The sequence below is a fragment of the Panthera leo genome, chromosome B4, assembly GCF_018350215.1.
Source record: "Panthera leo isolate Ple1 chromosome B4, P.leo_Ple1_pat1.1, whole genome shotgun sequence".
Classification (NCBI taxonomy): Eukaryota; Metazoa; Chordata; class Mammalia; order Carnivora; family Felidae; genus Panthera; species Panthera leo.
In genome coordinates this window covers 59,417,288-59,437,952 of record NC_056685.1, presented here as the reverse complement: position 1 = coordinate 59,437,952, position 20,665 = coordinate 59,417,288, and the positions used below count along the sequence as shown (strand labels likewise).

The 20,665-nt window shown below is 37.1% G+C and overlaps 1 protein-coding gene across 2 annotated transcripts in view; it reads left to right on the top strand.

Annotated features, from left to right (window-relative positions):
* The window catches only part of ITPR2 (inositol 1,4,5-trisphosphate receptor type 2), a 485,618-nt gene that overhangs the window by 357,648 nt on the left and 107,305 nt on the right, over window positions 1–20,665 (top strand). For both annotated transcript variants that reach the window (XM_042946117.1, XM_042946116.1), the window contains exon 46: window positions 15,362–15,469. In XM_042946117.1, coding sequence (XP_042802051.1) covers window positions 15,362–15,469 — 108 coding nt within the window. The remainder of the gene's footprint in view (window positions 1–15,361; window positions 15,470–20,665) is intronic.

Sequence of the window (20,665 nt, the reverse complement as noted above, 5' to 3'; positions counted from 1 at the left end):
AGTTATCAAGCTAGAAAGCTGGCATTCGTCTTGACCCTTCCATGGCTGCCATCCAGAGAGCACATCCCCTCGGTTCTACCTCCTGAATGTCGCTGGGATCCTCTCTGCTTCTTACTCTTTCTGCATTTCCTCCTCTTGGCCATCCTCGTTTCCTGCCTGGACAACTGCAGCAGCCTCTTGTTTCTTTGCCTCTGGTTAGAGTCCTTTCAGTCACTTTCCACAGGGAAGTCAAAGGGATTATTCTCAAAAGTGTCTGTCTCTTCATTAAACACTTCAGTAGCTTCCAATAGAACAGAGTATGCACCCACTGGCATGACTTAGGAGACATTTTAATGTCATGTTCCTGATTACTCTTCCTTCTTTCTATTATGTTAGCTCACATTTAGCAACATCTTACTCTGTATGAGGTGCGGTGTCTCATCTAATCATCTCATAGGTAAATATTAAAAAGCACTGTTATTAACCTCATTTTGCTGAAGAAGAAAGTGAAGCTCAGTGAGGCTGTTACTTTGTCCACGATGCTTGATTAACAAGTGGGATAGAAAGGATTTGAACCCAGGTCTCTCCAGAGCCCATGATGCTAACTATGCAGTCCTACTCCCTAGCCATCTCTGGCATCATCCCTCTTCTTGCACTATATGTTTCAGAATCTGGCCACATTCCTCACCACCACCTGGTCCCAAACTGCCATCTCTCACTGGGATTATTGCAATGAGCGTCTGTTCTCCCTGCTTCCATTCACCTGTGCCTGCCTTTATGTCTTCTCTAACACAGTGACAGCACTAGCCCTTAAATAGAGTATGTCATCTGTCTGCTCATAACTTCCCAATATCCAATTTCTGAGCAAAACTCAAATCTTGGCATTGGCCTCAAAAGCCTCTCAATATGGCCTGGCCCCTTTTCCCCCTTCACCCATCTCTCTGGCTACCTTCCTCCTTACCTGCTCAAGCCACACGGGTCTCATGGCTGTGCTTTGAAGTCAAGAAGTATTGCTTTGTGTTGTTGAATTTACTGTTTCTTCTCCCTTTTAGCTTTCTGCTAAACCCTTCTGATCATTTGATTTAAAATGGTAACTTCCTGGGGGTGCCTCAGTTGGTTAAGCATCCATCTCTTGATCTCAGCTCACATCTTGATCTTGGGGTCATGAGTTGGAGCCCTGCCTTGGGCTCCTTGCTGGGCATTGGCCTGCTTAAAAATAAAATAAAATAAAATAAAATAAATAAAATAAAATAAAATAAAATAAAATAAAATAATAATAAAATGGCAACTTCCATTGCCCGGTGCTCCTTACTCCCGTCCTCTGATTTATTTTCTTCTTAGCATTTGCTCGTTAGTTTGTGTCTTCTCCATTACCAGAAAGTCAATCCATAAAGGCTGAAGATTTGACTGTCTTGTTCACTTTTATAACTCCATTTCCTGGGGAATCACTGGGCACACATCAGGGGTTCATGAACTATTTTAGAACGAGCATACAAGACATACACCCATCATTGTATTTGCTCATGATTGCTTAAGTTATAAGGAAAACTTTTTTTGTTATTTTGGATTGGGATTATGAGTCCTTCGTTGTATAAAAATTGCATATAACATGCTTTATGGATCTAACAATTTTATGTTCCATTTATAGATAATTCGTGACCTCATCATATAGTACCAAAGAAGCTTATAACACAGGCAGTAACTGTCTATAGCATCTATGTTTGTGATCAATACCTGTACCCTTAAATGTCTTTTCTACCAGCTAGCTGTATAATTTTCTGAGAAAGTAGAACAGGATTTCCTAAATGAGTTTGTCTCTAAATTGTATTTCCTCCCTTCTTTTCATGCCCTCCTTTGTATTTTCATTTACAACCTGGGCAATTTAACTTCTGAATGACTAGATAGCATTTAAAAGGGTGTTGGATGTCACAGAATGAACAAGTAACAAAATACATCTGTTCAAAATTCTTTGTCTCTTTTCACTTTGATTCAAGTGATCTGTATCCTTACTTAGAGTTGAAATTCACCTTGCCACCTCATTTCCTCCTTTATTAGGTTTGCCTTTGAAATGCAGAAGTTCACTTGAGCAATAATTCTCTCACTTTTGAGAACCACTCTAACAAAAGCTGACCTTTTTTTTAAGCAGCTGTTGATTAGACAGTTAAACATCGAGGCAGCACTCGCATGATAGTTCTCAGTCTGATGTAACTTGGAAATAGAAAGCTATAACAACCTGAGGTTGAAATGCTTTCAAGCAATTGAGCTTAAAGTTCCTGAAAATTATCTTGTAGGGCTTCTTCTCAATTCCCCACATTCCACCCCCCCCCCCCCCCCGATTTTACATCTGGCTAATTTGCACACTTCAGATTGGATTCCTGAGCACACTGGCAGTGTGAGAACTGTTGTGGAACTCATCATTATCATTCCAAGCCTTTAATTAACCCACTTGAAAGTGGCTTTGTCATGTCTATGAGCAACAGAAAAGCAATTGACTCATTCTTAGAATAGGTGTATCATAGGGGAGAGTAATGAGTAATACTGTGCTCTTCACTAAAGCCTCATCGGTCCAGGAGCATAAGGAACATTAAGAACACAGATCCTCCAGTAATTCTCTTTGATACAATAGTGTAGGTATTACTGTTTTCTCACAGCTAGGTAAATTAGACATAGAAAGGTCGAGTGATTTGTACGTGTGCCCATGAAAGGTCAGTGGCAGAACCAGAGGTAATCCCTCGGTGTGAATGATAAGACCACTCTCTCCAACAATTGCTTTGAGAGCAAGGACCCTAACTTTTTTTTCAGTCAACTGCAAGACCTATTTTAATATGGTCAGAGGTCTCAAAAAGATGCTTCTTTTCACCTCTCTGTGCTGGCCTTGGAAAAAAAGAATCACTAGAAACAGTGAAAGAATTAGAATGCTTTTGAAGAGATAAGGGACAGTATAATTCTTATTTTCTTTATGTTGTAAGTAAATGACTAATCACTTTATTCCATAAATACGAACTAAAATATCTTTCACATTTACAAATTGTAATTCAACATTTCATAAAAATCAATCTCCTCTGGAAAATTAGAAACATATACCATTAAAAATAGGTCAGACAGGAACATTCTATGCCATCCATCCATTCAATAGATATTTATTAAGGACCTGTTCGGTACTGGACACTATTCTGGAGGCATGGGATACAACAGTGAACACAAAATTCCTGTCATCCTGAAACTTATAGTTTAGGTGAGGGAGACACACTAAAATCAAATAAATAGTATTTCACACTCGCATATCATCATCTGAATTGTCATAGAGAAGGATCCTTGTGTTCTGCTGTTCCTATCCAGACCACATTTGAAAAATCACTCGGGAGGGAACGCGGATGGGAAATATCCAACACGCTGATTTGTAAATGCTTGATGGAGCTACCAAAGTAGTCTTATCCTCTCGTCTCTGGATCTGAAGAAATAAATACATTACTTCCTTATAGGAATAGTAAGACCCAGAAATTTCGAAGACTTATCTTTATGATCATCAGAAAGAAATAGAGTTTGGATGAACATCTGTGTTTCATCAATTCTACGGAACAAAAATAAAAACTACAAGTGTACATCATTTGGGGGTTTCCTAGAGATTAGTTGCTACTTTCTCTGTTTATTAATGTTTATTTGTGTTTTGTATAATCACACGAAACATGGAGAATTGGTTTCATTTTTTGCTTCTCACCCCCAAATATTTTATCCGTTTTGAATAGGACACTACAACGATGATTAATGTAGAATATTTTTGTGAAATACTGATTTCAGATAAGATGATCTACTTACTATTTTTATGTAGTTTTTTTCATGTAGTTTTAGTCATTCAGAAAATATTGATGTATATTCTTACTATGATATCAGAAGCAATTAAGCATGATACTTCATTAAACTTTGCATGAAAAATATAAAATGACAGGTATTTTTTTCTAAAAGTGAAAAAATTTTTTATAAAATTCTAATATATATAGCTTTTGAAGTATTGAAGTAAAAGAAAGTATGACCTGTTCTAGTTGAGCAAAATCAAACTCAAGAATAAGTTTGACTTAAATAATTGTAGGGAAAAAGTTTGTTTTAGAAGGTAATTTTGTTCATCTACTCTTTTCATGAGAATAAGCATATAAACTAATTTTATAAACTAATACGTGTACTATATATTTTGATAAATATTATAGAAACCTCCTTATTAGCAATTTTTTTACTTGAATGGGGTTCTAGTACAGAAATATTTTTAAAAGTGTAAAATGAGCTCAGAAATTAAAGCTATGAGTGATAAATGACCAATATTTATTTATTTGTTTGGTTTTTTACTTATTTACTTATTTATTTACTTACTTATAATTTATTTTTCTTTCAAGTTTTTATTTAAATTCCAGTTAGTTAACATATAGTATAACATTGGTTTTCAGGAGTAGAATTTAGCAATTCATCACTTACATATAACACCCAGTGCTCATCACAAATGCCCTCCTTAATGCCCATCACCCATTTAGCCCATCCCCCTACCCAGCACCCCTCCATCAACCCTCAATTTATTCTCTGTCCTTAAGAGTTTATGGTTTGCCTCCCTCTCTTTTTTTTCCTTTCATTTCCTTATGTTCATCTGTTTTGTTGCTTAAATTCTACATATGAGTGAAATCATATAGTAGATAAATGACCAATTTTTAAAAGCTAAATGGAATACTTTTCATACGTCTGATCTCAGTTACAATTGAAAAAAAATTGTTCAGGAAATTACTGTTATTAAGGCTATCTAATATTGTTTACATTTTTCTTGTAGGGAAGGGAAAAAAAAAACTCCTTTAAAACCCGTTGCTTCTTTAGTTTTAGATTTTTTTTTAATTTTTTTTAATGTTTTTTAAATTTATTTTTGAGACAGAGAGAGACAGAGCATGAACGGGGGAGGGGCAGAGAGAGAGGGAGACACAGAATCGGAAGCAGGCTCCAGGCTCTGAGCCATCAGCCCAGAGCGCGACGCGGGTCTCGAACTCACGGACAGCGAGATGGTGACCTGAGCTGAAGTGGGTCGCTTAACCGACTGAGCCACCCAGGCGCCCCTTTTAGTTATAGATTTAAATGGAAAGTGGATTCCTGTCCAGTATTTAAATTGGTCCTGGTGGTAAAATTTCCTCTCCAAGAAGACAGTGGTTCTTAAATGTAGTCAGGATTGAAATCACCCAGAGGGCTTGCTAAAGTGGTTGCTGGGCCCCACCCACAGAGTTTCTGATTCTAAAGGGCCCTGAGGCAGTACCTAGGAATTTGGGTTTCTGAGGAGTTCCCAGGTGATGCTGATGCAGCTGGTTCAGGAACCACATTTTGAAAACCACTCCATTAGGATGAAATTCAGCAACCACTAGGAAAGCTGGAGTTTTCATAGCAACACTTTGAATGCTTTATGTCAAAACCATAGTGCAAATATAACCTACTACCTTAAATCATTTAAAAATGCATTGTTGCTGGTGGGCCATTTATGTCGGGGGTTTTTTCTTTCTTTCCTACTTTGCTTTGCTTTGAAGTTTGAGCTATCAAACGTATCTTCATTATAATAACGAAAGGTCTTTTATTGATTTTACTGTGATTTTAGATAGACCCTAATGAATAGGAGTCCAGACCATCTGAAAATTGAGTGGTTTTTTTGGGGGAGGGGTGCGGGGGTTGTCCGTTTGGTTGGTTGGTTTTGGTGAATTTCTTGTCATTTTGTCCATCTTTGTCTTAGTTTGGCCACAATGGAAAAAATTAACTGTTTTCTAAGAACCGTAAAGAATTTATTTTGGATATTGGATGAATAAAACCTATATATTTTTTAAACTCCTTTTATAAACATGCTCCTTTATCAACTCCTTTGATAAAGTATAGAGTAATGTTGGCATTCTAGGCTACTTTAGTCCTGTAGGAGGAGGGAAGGAACCAGGTCATTACTTCCCTATGGTTGTAGGTATGAGGAAACAGTCCTGAGATCTCATGCTTTCCTTTGTGTCTGAGGTCGTTGGTCTGGCAGTCCACCCGTCCTCTACAACTGCCTCTCAAGGTGCTCAGGGGTTTGTGTCGTCTCTTTCCCAGGCTTACTGATTTGTATTTCTCAGAGTGACACTCCCTCTGTTCACCTTCCTCTCCATTGCTATGCTTTCCTCTTGGCCATGCTTTCTTTGAGGCATTCTCTGTTTTTTTGTGTGTGTGTTTTTTAAACTTTATTAATTTATTTTGAGAGAGAGAGAGAATGTGTGTGTGCAAGAGCAGGGGAGAGGCAGAGAGAGAGAGAGAGAGAGAGAGAGAATCCCAGGCAGGCTCCAGGCTGTCAGAACAGAGCCCGATGCAGGGCTCCATCTCACAAACCACAAGATCATGACCTGAGCTGAAATCGAGATGGTTAACTGACTGAGCCACCCAGGCGCCCCTGAGGCGTGCTCTTCAGATTCTTTTGGAAGTCCAGAAAAATAAACATTAGGTCTTTCTCTTTCCACTCTAGTTAAAATCCAAATTCTGCAAGACATTATGGACAACCATGCTTGACTAGGGAACAAGAAAGTCTGGGAAGGAGAAAAAAGAACTAGCATTAACTTTAAGAAAGACTGAGGTTTTCCAGCTAATCCATTTCTTTACACTCTTTGGTGGAGAATCAGTACTTTCGTCTGCTTCCCATAGCCTTATCTATAATACTATATAGATATTGTATACATAATATCAAACCCATGTCTGTAATACTCGTCCACATTTTCTCCCCTCACTTTACCCCTCACCCCCAACTCTCTAATGTGCTCACCCTCTTCTGGAAATGCCACCATTTCTGCATCTTTCACTATTTAACCTCAGATTTAATTTGAAAATTACTGGGGGGGTCCTGCAGCCTTGATTTACTGATTGAAGTAGAGAGCAAGTGATCCTCTCTTTTAGAAATGCCAGAAGTTTATATGCTTATAAAGGGTCTAAGTGCACATACCCTGCCACAGTGAATATTTTCTTGCTGAGACCACACAGTTCAGTCTCATGTGAGAAAGCCTTTTCTTCTTAACATGAGTTTGACCCTTCTCCGAATACAATCATAATCCTGGTTTCAATGTTCTAGAGGGACAGTTATTTCTTCTTTGGGTTATTTTCTTTATAAGGGACTTTGTAGTACTGAGAGCAGCTCTGGACAGTTGGCACCATTCTCAAATGGTTTCTCTCTATCCCCCAATTCTTTTTCTAATAGAAGGGGAAAAGAATAAGAAGATCTTAGTTTATCATGTCAAAATTAAGAGAAAAATTCCTTAATGGCTTGCATTTGTATTAGCTTCTGCTATAGATTGAATGTTTGTGCCACCCACCACCCCCAAATTCGTATGTTGAATCCCAACGTCCAGTGCAATGGTGTTTGGAATTTTTGCCTTTGAGAGGTGATTAGGTCATGGTGGTAGAGCCCTCATGAATGGGATTAATGCCCTTATACCAGAGACCTGAAAGATCCCTTGCCCTTTCCACCAATGAGGTTTTAGTGAAAAGACGCCTGTCTATGAGGAAGTGAGCTCTCCCCAGACACCAAATCTGCTGGTGCTTTTTCCCTTCAACTTCCCAGCCTCTAGAAGTGTGAGAAGTAAATCTGTATGATATATAAGCCATCCAGGCTCTGGTATTTCTGTTTAGCATCCCAAACAGACTGATACAGCATGCTAGGACTGCTGTACCAAATTACCACAATTTTGAATTTTTTTTAAGTTTGTTTATTTATTTTGAGAGAGACACAGACAGCACGAGTGGAGGAAGGGCAGCTAGAGAGGGAGAGAGAGAGAGAGTCCCAAGCAGGCTCCGTGCTGCCAGCACTGAGCCCAATGTGGGGCTTGAACCCACGAAGCTGTGAGATCATGACCTGAGCTGAAACCAAGAGTTGGACGCTTAACCGATGGAGCCACCCAGGCGCCCCCAATTACCACAATTTTGATAGTCTAAAATGGCAGACATTTATTCCCTTCCAGTTCTGGGGGCTGCAAGTCCTAAATGAAGGTATTGGCAGAGCCATGCTTTCCCTGAAAGCTCTAAGGTAGGGTCCTCACCTGCGTCTTCTTTGCTTCTGCTGGTAACAGCAACCCTTGGTGCTGTTGGCCTTGTATCAGTCCCTGTCTCCTGTTATTACATGGCATTCTCCCTATGTGTCTGTGTCTGTGTCCAAATTTCCCTCTTCTTACAAGGACACTAGTCTTTGCATTAGGACCCACCTTCATCCAGTATGACCTCATCTTAACTGAATACATCTGCAAAGACCCTATATTCAAGTAAGATCACACTCACAGCTATTGGGGGTTAGGACTTGAGTATGTCTTTTTGGTGGACACAGTTCAACTTCAATAGTATTCTCTGCTCAAACTCCTACGTGGGCATTTAGTATGATTGCACCTTCCAGACCTGTCTCTCTCTACCCATCTTCTGTGACTTTCTTCATGCATGTCCCCATCTCCCCTAAGAACGGCTTCCTCATGACATCCTCACCTCCCCCTTCCTGCCTATGGACATTTTATCCATTCTTTAAAACCTTTATCAGATGCATTTTTTACATGATTCTTTTCCTAGTGCTACCACCAAATGTGATCTCTTGCATTCCTGCCTGTATTTTCCTTCATATTAATTACATTTCTATAATTATTTTCATTCCTCCAACTAGAAAGTAGATTGCTTAAAGAAAGAGAATAAGTCTTACTTATCTCTATAATCCCACAGTAGTGTTTTTTGCTTTCTACATAAAAGAAACACCAAATCAGAGAAAGATACATGTTTTGAAAACAGGTTTGTGTATTTTAAGCATGTTAGAAAAGGTAAACACCTTAGTTTATCTTCTCCTGCTGATTTCTCTCTGCTTCTAACAGGAAGAGTGTTTGCTATAAAAGCATTGTACAATTATTAACGTAAACGTACAAGCCAATTATTCTGACTTCAGGCTCCAGCGCACTTTGTGATCTTTGGAAAGGCAGTTGCTCTGTCAGTTTTACCAATTAATACAAGTGGAACTCACATGAAAAAAATCACATGAGAAGTGCCAAAGAATAATTATTGTTGAATATCATTCAAGTGCAATTGCTTGATTTTTTTTTTTTTTTACTCCATCCCTATTTGGACCAAAACTGAAATGAATCAGAATTCTAATGATGGGAAGATAAATGTGAATGGTTTAATAAGGGGTGCTGCTAAAAATAAAAAGCCTAAATCTGTCATCTTTATTCCCTAATCTTGGATTTAAAAAGCTGCACGGTGTTACTTAAAGACTTAGCTGTAGGTTATATATGTTTGTGTATATGGTTGTGTATATGGTACTTATGAGTGTGTATGTATTTTATATACATGCACAAATTTTTATTCCTGTTTAAAGTTGTATATGTATTTAAATTGCAAATATGTCATGACTAGTAATGAAGTGCATGATTTTCCTTCCCCCCCAACACATAATGAAAGATCTCTATGCATTCAAGGGAGTCTTTCCTTGTGGGAGTTATGTCTTTATTCTTTTATAAGACTAACTGCCAATGTTTTGATTTCTTTCTCCCTGATATATATATGCATATATCTGCACATGTATTACATTGCATTTTTTAAAACTTTAATATTATGAAAGGGATAGATTATCTCAGGCTAGTTTTTCTGTTTGTAGTAATGAGCTAATAAGAGTTTTTTATTGGTAAAATTCTTTCATCACCATTTACCAAGCAGGTATGGCGAATGTAGGCATCATGTCCATGCCATGTATAAAACGATTGCTACAATTTCACCTAATAAAGACTGTTGTGGATTGTAAGTATTTCTAGGTCCCAGAGATTTTCTAACTGTAACATTATTCCTTTTTAGTATTCAGTGATGATGCCCATGTTCAGATTCTCATTATTAGTAACATTGATGGATGGTTGGTTTTCCAGACCATGTTGTATAGTGACATCAGGTAATTTCAAATACTGTTGTGAGGGTCTCTGTGAGCTAAAGTTATATATCATAAGATGACTGTCCTTGTATGTCTTCATTAACTCTTTTCAAGTTTTTAATTAAGATTTAAATTACATTTCTCATTGTGATGGATCTCCACAGATGTGCTATACTTGTCTAGAAACTTACCGTTTTGTTTTTTTTTTTCACATTTGGTTTCCAAAGCACATGATATTAAATGATGCTGTTGCTTCTTTGAATTCTGGGGTTGTTTTTCTTTATTTGTGTCATATAAAAAAGTATGTGGCAGGGAATGGTAGAGAAAATTGGCTAAAGTAAAGAGCCCATCACTAAGAAAAAACTGATGTTTATGATTGGCAGCATGGTCATTCTGGGTAACATTTTTAATAGGAGTGCATATAAAGGGGACTAAATCTTTAAAAAAAACCCCAAACTATTGAGCATATGTTAATTGGTCTCTGAGAATTTATACTGTGCTTCTAGTACACTGTAAACTTGGAGCAGAGAGCTCTGTATCGATACCAGTTATTTTCACATGTTTCAGAATCATTGAGATATTATTTACTTTTGTATTTTGTTTATAAAATAGGGATGCTATCCTTGCTTCACAGGGTTCAAGCCCACATTTATTGAGTATTCAGGTCCTTCTTCTCCAAATAGCTTACAATACAGCAGAAGAGATATAAGTACATGAATTAACTATGAAATAAGAACAGAATATTAAAGTATTTTATTTCTACAAACCCTGGGAATTCTACCATCATCTGATGTCTAACTATATTTCTTTGGCCTTTGTATTTTATCAAGGAGGAAACAGAGAGATATTTCATCGAGATTTAAGAGTTTTTGCCCAATAAATACATAATGAATGTCATTCACTAACTTGTTTCTTTAGCAAATATCTATTGTGTCTATTTGGTGTACCAAGTTCTGTTTTTTCCTCTGAGAATGTAGAGGTTAAGACAAGGTCCTTTTCCTTGGAGAGACATAATATTAACTAAGATACAATATGAGAAATTTTGCTATATAGGTATGTTACAGGGCACCATCTGAACACAGAACAAGCAAGAGCAAACTAGGCTAATTAGTCAGGAAAGGCTCTCAGTCACAAAATAATGTAAAAGATATCCAGGCAGAAAAAAAATGGTACAGTTATTTCTATTTTGTTTTTTCTTATTATATATTTTTAATTTTCCAATGTATGTGTAGGTTACACATATAATTATGAATAAATTTTATTTTAAATGTTTGAACATGTGAGAGAGGCCTCCACATCTTATTTTTTTAAAGTGTCTTTGAGAGTGCCATTATCTTCAATAAAACAAGAAAATGTAGAATCATCTCATTAACACTGCAGGAAAGAGAGAAGTCCTGCTGTTTCTGTTAAGTAGTACATACTAAATGAAAATTATCTGTATAGATTTGTACTATTCATTATATCACATAAAATGGCATTGTTGATTTCTTAAAATCATTATGTTAATTTTAATACTATAAAGTAACTATAAAGAAGTAAAAGTTTTTAATAAATAAATTTATAAGAAATTATTCAAATTAATGTCTTACATTGGAAAGCTATCCTTTGTTTATGATTTAAGAGTTCTGATATTTATATTTAATTTATTAAACAAACATGTATTGAATATCTACTATGTGCCAGACACTGTTCTAAGCCTTGGAAATATAACAGTGAACAAAATGGATGAAAATCTCTGTTCTCTAAGAACATAAGCTTACTCTGTTGTGGTAGGGATAGTTAATGAAGACATTGATAATAAAATATGGTATGTCAGATCATAGTATGCTATGGGGAAAAATAAAGGAGGAAATGTTGTTGGATGTATTAGGAAAGATGGACGAGGTCATTATTCAAAGCATGTTTATTGATAAGCCAGTATTTGAAAGGAGTCCTGAAGAAGGTGAGGAAGCAAACCATGCAGGTGTCTAGAGGAAGAGGATCCAGAAAGGGAACACCTACAAAGCCTTGAGATGGATACACGCTTCTCAGGTTGAAGGAACAGTCAGGAGCCCAGAAGGGCTGGGATCTTGGGGAGGTACCAGGAGAGTAATGAGAAAGGTGTAACAAGGCCAGATTCTATTGGCCTCGTTGGCCATGGTGAAGACTTGGCTCTAACTCTAACTGAGATGGCAGCCATTGGAGGGTTTTGAGTCGAAGAGGCATGATTGTACCAAAAAGATGACTCTGGCTCCTGTGTTAAGGCTAAACTCTGGGAGACCAGGGTGACTCAGGGAGACCAGTTAAAGGCTATTGCAATATTCCAGGTGAGAGAAGATGGTGGCTCAGGGCAGTGTGGTGATGGAGACCAGATGATAGATATATGGTTACACCTAAAACCTGATCATTACTAGTCACTGCTCCCTGCCCCCCATCAGTGAGTTCCACTTTAAGTATCTCAGGCTGGCTTGCCTTTTCTAACTAGTACTTTCTTCTAGCACTTCAACTGCAACACATTTTTTTAAAGACATTAGAAGCTACAATTCATTGATCCTACCACCTTTTCATTGTCCCTCTTGGCTTCATTACCTTTGTAATTCAGCTTAGCTTCCATGGACCCATTGAAAGTCCTAGCATGGACTCTTAATTTCCACGTATCTCTTTTTGGTGTGTTGTTGACCTTGTCCTGAAAAACCACAAATCCCATTAATTACAATGCTGTCTACTTATGCCTGGACCCAGACAGCTGAACCTCACTGGAGAAAAACACACAAACATGCTTACTGACCTCGCTTTCACCATCACAGAAAGGGAGCTCTTAGGACTTCCTGACAATCCTACTACATTTTCCAAGTGTGTTCACTTTCCCTAGCTCACCATCTCATATCTTCTCTTCCTCAAATTTCCAACACCTCCTTTCTCATCCTCATTATCAGCTTCCTACTACACTGAGAAAATAAAAGTAACCAGGAAAAAACCCAAAACTTTTCTGTGTTCCCATCATCAAAACTAACACCCTCCTGACTCTGCGCCCATAGCTCTGCTGTCAGTATGGTTGAATTTGTTTCTATCTAAGGCAAAAACCTTCCACTTACATCTTAGATTATTCCATTCTCACCTAGTCAAGATGTTGCTTTAGCAAACGTTCCAGCTCTCTCAAAATTAAACGAACATGATGTTACAATTCTCATCTTTAAAAATACCTCCCTTTTGCCTTATCCATTTGTCTAGCTACCACCCTGTCTCTTGGCTCCCCCTTATAGTGGTGCTTTTCAAGAGTTGCCTATACTCATTGTTTATACTTCTTATCCACGCATTCTTACTTGTTACATTAGGCTTTGCTGTCCACCATTCTCTGAAACTGTTGCTGTCGAGGTTATCAGTGACTTTTAACTGTCACTTCCTGGTCATCATTTGATTCAACTGTCATCAACTTTTGACACAAATGATCACTCCCTCCATCCTGAAGTTCTTTCTTCATTTGGCTGCCAGGACCCCTGATTTCACTGGTTTTGTTCCCACCTCCCTGGCGCAAATTTCTCAGTCTTCTTTTCTGATTCCCCTCCTCTTCCTAAATTCTATTGGTGTTCTTTGGATCTCTTTTCTCTGTCTGAGCTCACTTTTAGGTCATCTCATTAAGCTCATGATTTTAAGTATGACACATATACTGATGACACCTCGGTACATAGTTCCATTCCCGAACTCTGCACAGAACTCTTGATAAACACGTCCATCCAACAGCCTGCTCATCGTCTCCTTTTGCATGATATATAAAGTTTCATGTGTCCAAAATCAAAGTCTTGATTTTCTCTCCCTAAATATGGTCCTTCTGCATTTTTCCTTAGTTACTGGAATTTCTAAGCCTTCAGTTGCTCAGGTCTATACCGTTGGGGTCAATCCTAACTCCTTCATGCCCTAGATGCAAACTGTAAACAAGTCATGCCAATTTTACCTTCAACAAACTTCTTAAAACACATGCTAATGTGCCTAAATGATTATAATAATTCTATCCTTTGAAACATATTTAGAATTTTACAAGCACCTATAAGTCACAACAAATTTCATGACTACAGTTTGTAATAAAAATCTGTGTAATTCACATTTAGTCAAGAATGAAATGTAAATGGTTTTCTTGAGTGAATTATAAATATCCCTGAAAGCCAATCTAAAATAATAGCTTTGGAAATGATTTGCTTTAGAGCAGCATCAATGGAATGAATATTTAATTTACCACGTTACCACTTACAAGTATAATGTTTATGAGGTTTTATAGGTCCTGGATTATTGTTTAAAATTTATCTCCATTCTTAATAATCACAATTTGAGTTAACATCTTAAGAATAGTACAAAGACTTATTTATTGCTCTGTAAGTTGATAAGAATACTATGAAACCATACTGCTTGAGTTCAATACTGGCTCTATCATTTTCTAGAGACATTATCATGGGCAACTCCCTTAAATGCTCTGTGCCTCAGTTTCCTTATCTGTAAAATGGGGATAATACGAGTGCCTACTTTAGGATTTCCTAGAAGGATCAAATGAGACCATGCACTTAAGTGTTTAGGATTAGTGGCTGGCACAGGGTAAGAGATAGGAATGGTGCCAGGAATAAGAATTATATGTGGATTCTTTTTACTAGAAGCCCTCAGGAAACTTGAGGCATAAGTAGAATACCTGAAAGGTTAAAGACATTGCAGGGTTTCAGGAATTGTTCAAGACAGCCATAAAAGTGATATGTGAAGGCATCATGTATTAGTTATTTACAACGTGAGAGAACTGGCAACAAATGTCATAGACATTCAAATGGGAGAGAAAGATTACTTCTATCAACAGAAGTTTAAGACAATTTGTGGTGAAATTTTTATTCTGTAAATGCCATTTCCACTCCTAATAAAACTGAGAAAAGTATGAATTCTGACATATGAATATTCAGAAGCATAGGACTTTAGTACAAACTGCTAATGTAGAGAGCTTTGATTAGATTCTATAAGAGAAATTCCTCTGAAATATAAATACCTATTTATTTGTGTATATAGAAGCTGCCATTTATATTGGTACTGTTACCTACTGAAGTATCACACTGCTGATCAAGTTGTTTTAGATATGCATGTATTTTAAATCTATTATAGGGAGTATCAGTTATATATCTCTGCAGGTGTTTCTTCTTCCTGGCTCAATTATACATTTATCTAAGATATAAATTTAATCAACAGATAGTAAGTGAACACCTACTCTGGGAGAGACACGGTCTTCTCATGAGAGGAACATATATATTGCCAAACAAAAAAATGTAAAATTGATATGGTAATAACAGCTGATCCTTATAGTTTCATTATTTATAGCTTTCAAATGGACATGCCTTACTGAAGTGTAATTAATCACCGTTAACCCCAGAACTGTGAAGCTATGTGTACAAGTGGACAAAGTAATTTCAAAGTTTAATCCCAGGAAAGGGGGAAAAAGAGACCTAAATCCTTTTCTCTTCTCTTTCCCTCTAGTTGGCCCGTCACAACAAACTCTTACAACAGATGCTCAAACCAGGATCAGATCCAGATGATGGGGATGAAGCCTTAAAATATTATGCCAATCACACTGCACAGATTGAGGTAACCATCAATTATTTCTTGAAAGGGATCAACTGTGAAAATATATGTTCACTTTCTATTTCAGGACATTTTCATAATTGTTTCCTAGAACAATGAAGCAGAATTTAAAAATATAAACTGGAAAAGTATATATCAAAAGATAAGATGTGAAGAGTCATCTATAAGAAATCGAGGTGCATATCTTTCAAAGCAGTCTTTGATTTTGGCAGATAAAGCAGTCTTTAGCTTTTGGCCAGAACTATATCTAAATTTTCTTTTGTAATTAATGTGACTTTTGTTTTATTTTGGTCATAGAAGCAATCATTGCAGAGCAGTGGTGTTTTCATGAAAAGATTATTATAATAGAAGTATCATTCAAGAAAAGCATGCTCGGTCAAAACTCTAAAAGGCTAATTAAAAGAGATCTCTGTGTAAGACAGTGTTCAAAAGTATGGAAGGCGCTATAAAGTTTTCATATTGATAGCATAAACTTGGAATGATTTATAGCAGTTTCCATTTTCAGTATGCAGCAATTGATGCCCTACCCCCTAAATGAAACATTATTTAATAGCTGGTGGCAACTCAGAAGGTGGAGGTCAACATGGACTTATCATTATGTGTTGTGAGACCCATCTGGCTGTCATTTACTAGCTATGGTATCATTTTGACACTAGTTGGCAGAGCTAATCAGGCAGAAGTGAGCAGAGTAGTTGACGCTTGTCACTCGTAATTTACATTCATACATTTATTCACTTTGGCAGGTATTTTTTTAGTTTTCAGCAGAATGCATGATGGGTAACACTGCTATTAACTCTCAGGGTATATTATCACTACACCTTGTTGTTTCCTATTGCCAAACATTTGGAATAATGAGCATTATTACCTCATATCACAGGATGGATCTCTTGCTCACGTTTATAGACATGAATAATACTGCAGCCTTGGTGGGAGATTTGACCCTGGTAGAACCCATGAGCTGGACCAGAAGCAGAAACATTCTTTATTGCATCAGGTGCTTAGAGACAGAGAGGCTGGCCAAGTCAGGAAGCTGGGGAAATTGATACAAATTTATCACCAAACCACTTAGGTTCTGAGGAAGGTCCCAGAAGTCACAGTACAAAGCTACAGGATTAGAAGAGGTAGGAATAGGAGGTGGGCTGGGTGGGTCAGAGGAAGGGTCCAGTTAATACCTGTGTGAGAGATGGCAGCTATCATTTGAGGTTGGATTTTTACTGGTTTCCCAGCAATGAGGAGGTATTTCACTGCAAATACACAACTTTAGTAATTTGTTAGCAGATCACTTACTCTCCATCACATACAGAAGATAATTCTGTGTAATAAGTGCATAAACAAAGGGCGAAGGAAATGTAGAGAAAACAGCAATTAACTGTGCCTGGGGAGTTTCAGGATGGATTTTACAGACAGTTGCCAAAAAAATATATTAAAGATTGAGTAGAAGTTTCTTCATTAAAGATTGGGCACAGAATTTCAGATAGAAGTAAATGAAAGAAAGATGTGAAAGAACATATGAGTGGGGGTGTCTCTTTTCAAAAGAACAACTGTGAAAGATGATGGTATTGAAGATGACTACACTGGAGAAAAACGTGTGTGTGTGTGTGTGTGTGTGTGTGTGTGTGTGTGCATGCACGCATGCGTGCGTGCACGTCTCTGTGTGTGTGTAGGATATTTATAATGCTCCTTATAAAATGTGATCACCTAAGGAAAAGGGTATGGAAAAGGACACCCCTGGGCTTCTGGTCTGAATAAATAAGCAGAACTGGTGTTGCGCATTGGGGGCCTAGCTCTGAGACCCCAGAGAAAGGAAGACCATTTGTTGGTTCTTGGATAAATAGAACTTGAGGTGACTTTGAGGCATGCATGAAGTTGGGTACAGAAGTCCAGGGTTCAAAGGAACAGTCTGGACTGATGATCTAACTTATACATGTTGACCAGTCCTCATGCTCATTGGAAGACCAGCTCATATGCCCCACGCAGAGAGGCCTCTCACCCTTCTATCAGGCATTCATTAGTTTCATCCCACTGCACCTCCCACAACAGTTTGATCATGCTGTTAAATATATCATATTGGAATATGTGTATTATGTATCACTTGTCCCTTCCTTGAGACAGGGCCCATTCTTGATCATCTCTATGTTTCCAAAACTGACACTGTGCCTGGAGCACCACCATAATAATGATTATTGTTGAAAATAATAGGTTTTCTAAAGTTATAGACTGAAAGACACTGGGAAATTTGAAGGACCTTGTGGGTCACCCATCCAAAGAGAAATTATTCTGTAATGATCCTGCTTCCACTTCCAATTCTTCCTGTGATAGAGATCTCACTACTTCAGAAGGAAACAGATCCAATTTTGAACAATTTGAATAATTAGAAAGTTATTTTTTTATAAAGAGTGCACATCAGCCCACTTTAATGTTTACCCAGTGTTCAGAACATTTGCTCCTCCATCAGCATGATAGCTTGGCTGTACCATTTGAAGACCCATGATGATCACTAAGCTATAGCCTCCTATAGATTGGGATTCATGATGTTTTTTCACTTTGAATTCCCCAGAGCTCCTTACCTAAGGAGTGAATAGTCATTTGTTGAATAAATATATTGAAAACATTATCCATTTTGGCTTTTTACAGTTAATACATCCCCCTTGTCTGCAGCAATCCCTCTAGTTTGTAGGTGCCCCCTTGTAAAATGTGACAACCAGAATCAAACATAGCATCTCATAAAGGACTGAATAGTTTGGTTTGTAATAAATAAGGCTCTATTTATTTTTCAAAATTAATCTTAATTTTAATTTTTGATTTAAATTTTTAAAAAGTCAAAAGCAATGCACCCATTTTTCCCACATCCCGTCCCCTGACTCTGGCAACCACCAATCTATTGTCTGTATCTATGTATATCTATTGTATGTATCTATTTATATTCAGAGTCCACATATAAGAGAGATCATGTGCTATTTGTCTTTCTCTATCTGACTTTTTTCATTTATATGAATAATATAAATGGACCCTTGAGGTCCATTCATTTGTTGTCATAAATGGTGAGATTTTGTTATTCTTTATGGCAAATATTCCTCTGTGTATATATACCACCATTTTCTTTACCCATTCATCCATTGACAGACACTTAGGTTGTTTCCATAATCCGACTATTGTAAATAGTGTTGCAGTGAACATGGGGGTGCAGATATTTTTCAAATTAGTATTTTTGTTTATTTTGGATAAATATGCAAAAGTGGAATTGCTGGATCACATAGTAGTTCCAATTTTAATTTTTGAGGAACCTCCATATTGTTTTCTACAGTGGCCACACCAATTTACATTTCCACCAAGAGTGCACAAAGGTTCCCTTTTCTCCACATCTTCACCAATACTTAATATTTCTAGTCTTTTTGATAATAGTCATTCTAACATGTGTGAGATCATATCACATTGTGGTTTTGATTTGAAGTTTCTTGATGATGAATGATGTAGGGCATCTTTTCATGTATTTATTGCCCATTTGTCTATCTTCTTCAGAAAATTATCTATTCAGATCTTCTGCCCATTTTTTAATCAGATTGGGTTTTTCCGCTATTGAGTTGTATGAATTCTTTATATAGTTTGGCTATTAGCCCCTTATTGGATATTTGATTTGCATATATTTTCTCCCATTCAGTAACTTGCTTTTTCACTTTGTTGATGGTTTCCTTTGATGTGCAAAAGCTTTTTAGTTCGATGTAGTCCCACTTGTTTATTTTTGCTTTTGTTGCCTTAGCTTTTGTCATGTGATTTAAATCATCATCTTCAAGACCTATGTCAAGGAACTTACTACCTGTTTTCTTCTAAGACTTTTTGTGGTTTCAAGTCTTCTGTTTAAGTTTTGATCATTTTGAGTTAATTTTTGTGTACTGTGTAAGGTAGTGGTCCAGTTTCATTCTTTTGCATGTAGCTGTCCAATTTTCCAAACCATTTATTGAAGAGACTGTCCTTTCCTCATTTTGTGTTCTTGGTTCCTTCATGGTTAACTAATTGACCACATATGCATGGATTTATTTCTGGGGTCTCTATTGTGATCCATTCATCTGTGTTTCTGTTTTTATGCCAATACCACACTGTTTCATTACTATAGCTTTGTAATACTGTTTGAAATCAGGGAGTGTAATTTCTGTCTGTAACTTGCTTTGGCTATCTGGGGTCTTCAGTGGTTCCATACAAATTTTAAGACTGTTCCTTTTTTGTTAGGAGTGTTTGTTCCATTTGAAAAATATCATGGAAATTTTGACAGGGATTGCATTGAATCTGTATATTGCTTAGGGTAGTATGGATATTTTTTAAAAATATTAGTTTTTCCAAACAATGAGCATGAAATATTTTTCCATTTATTTGTGGCTTCTTCAATTTCTTTCATTGGTGTCTTACAGTTTTTAATACATAGATCTTTTAGCTCCTTGATTAAATTTATTTCTAGGTATTGGAGAGAGAGAGAGAGAGAGAGCGAGCACACAAGTGGGGGAGAGGAGCAGAGGGAGAGAAAGACAGACAGAGAGAGAATATCTTAAACAGGCTTTATGCTCAGTGCAGAACTCCATGTGGGGCTTGATCCCATGACCCTGGGATCATGACCTCAGCCAAAATCTAGAGTTGGATGCTCAAATGACTGAGCCACCTAGGAGCCACTGTTGTGTTCTTTTTGATGAAATTCTGAATGAGGTTGTTTTCTTTATTTCTCTTTCTGATAGTTCATTATGAGTGCATAGCAATACAACAGAGTTTTGTGTATTAATTTTTGTGTCTTGCCACTTTACTGAATTTGTTTAGTATTCCTAACACTTTTTTGTTGGAGTATTTAGGGTTTTCTATACCTAATATCATGTCCTCTAGATATAGTGACCATTTAACTTCTTTTTTTCCAATTTGGATGCCTTTTATTTTGTTTTCTTGTCTAATGGCTCTGGTTAGGACTTCTAATACTATGTTGAATAAAAGTGATATGTGTCTTGAGAACCAGAACAGGGCAGGGTTACCTAGTGAGCAAAAAGTGTGATGGGACAAAACAGAAGAATTAATGTTGATTGCAACACATCATTGTCTTGGTACTGATCTTAGAGGAGGAACTTTCAGCTTTGTACTGTTGGTATATTATGATAGCTGTGTGACTTTGTCAGGTATGGCTTTTATGTTGAGATATGTTCCCTCTATACCCACTTTGTTGAAAGT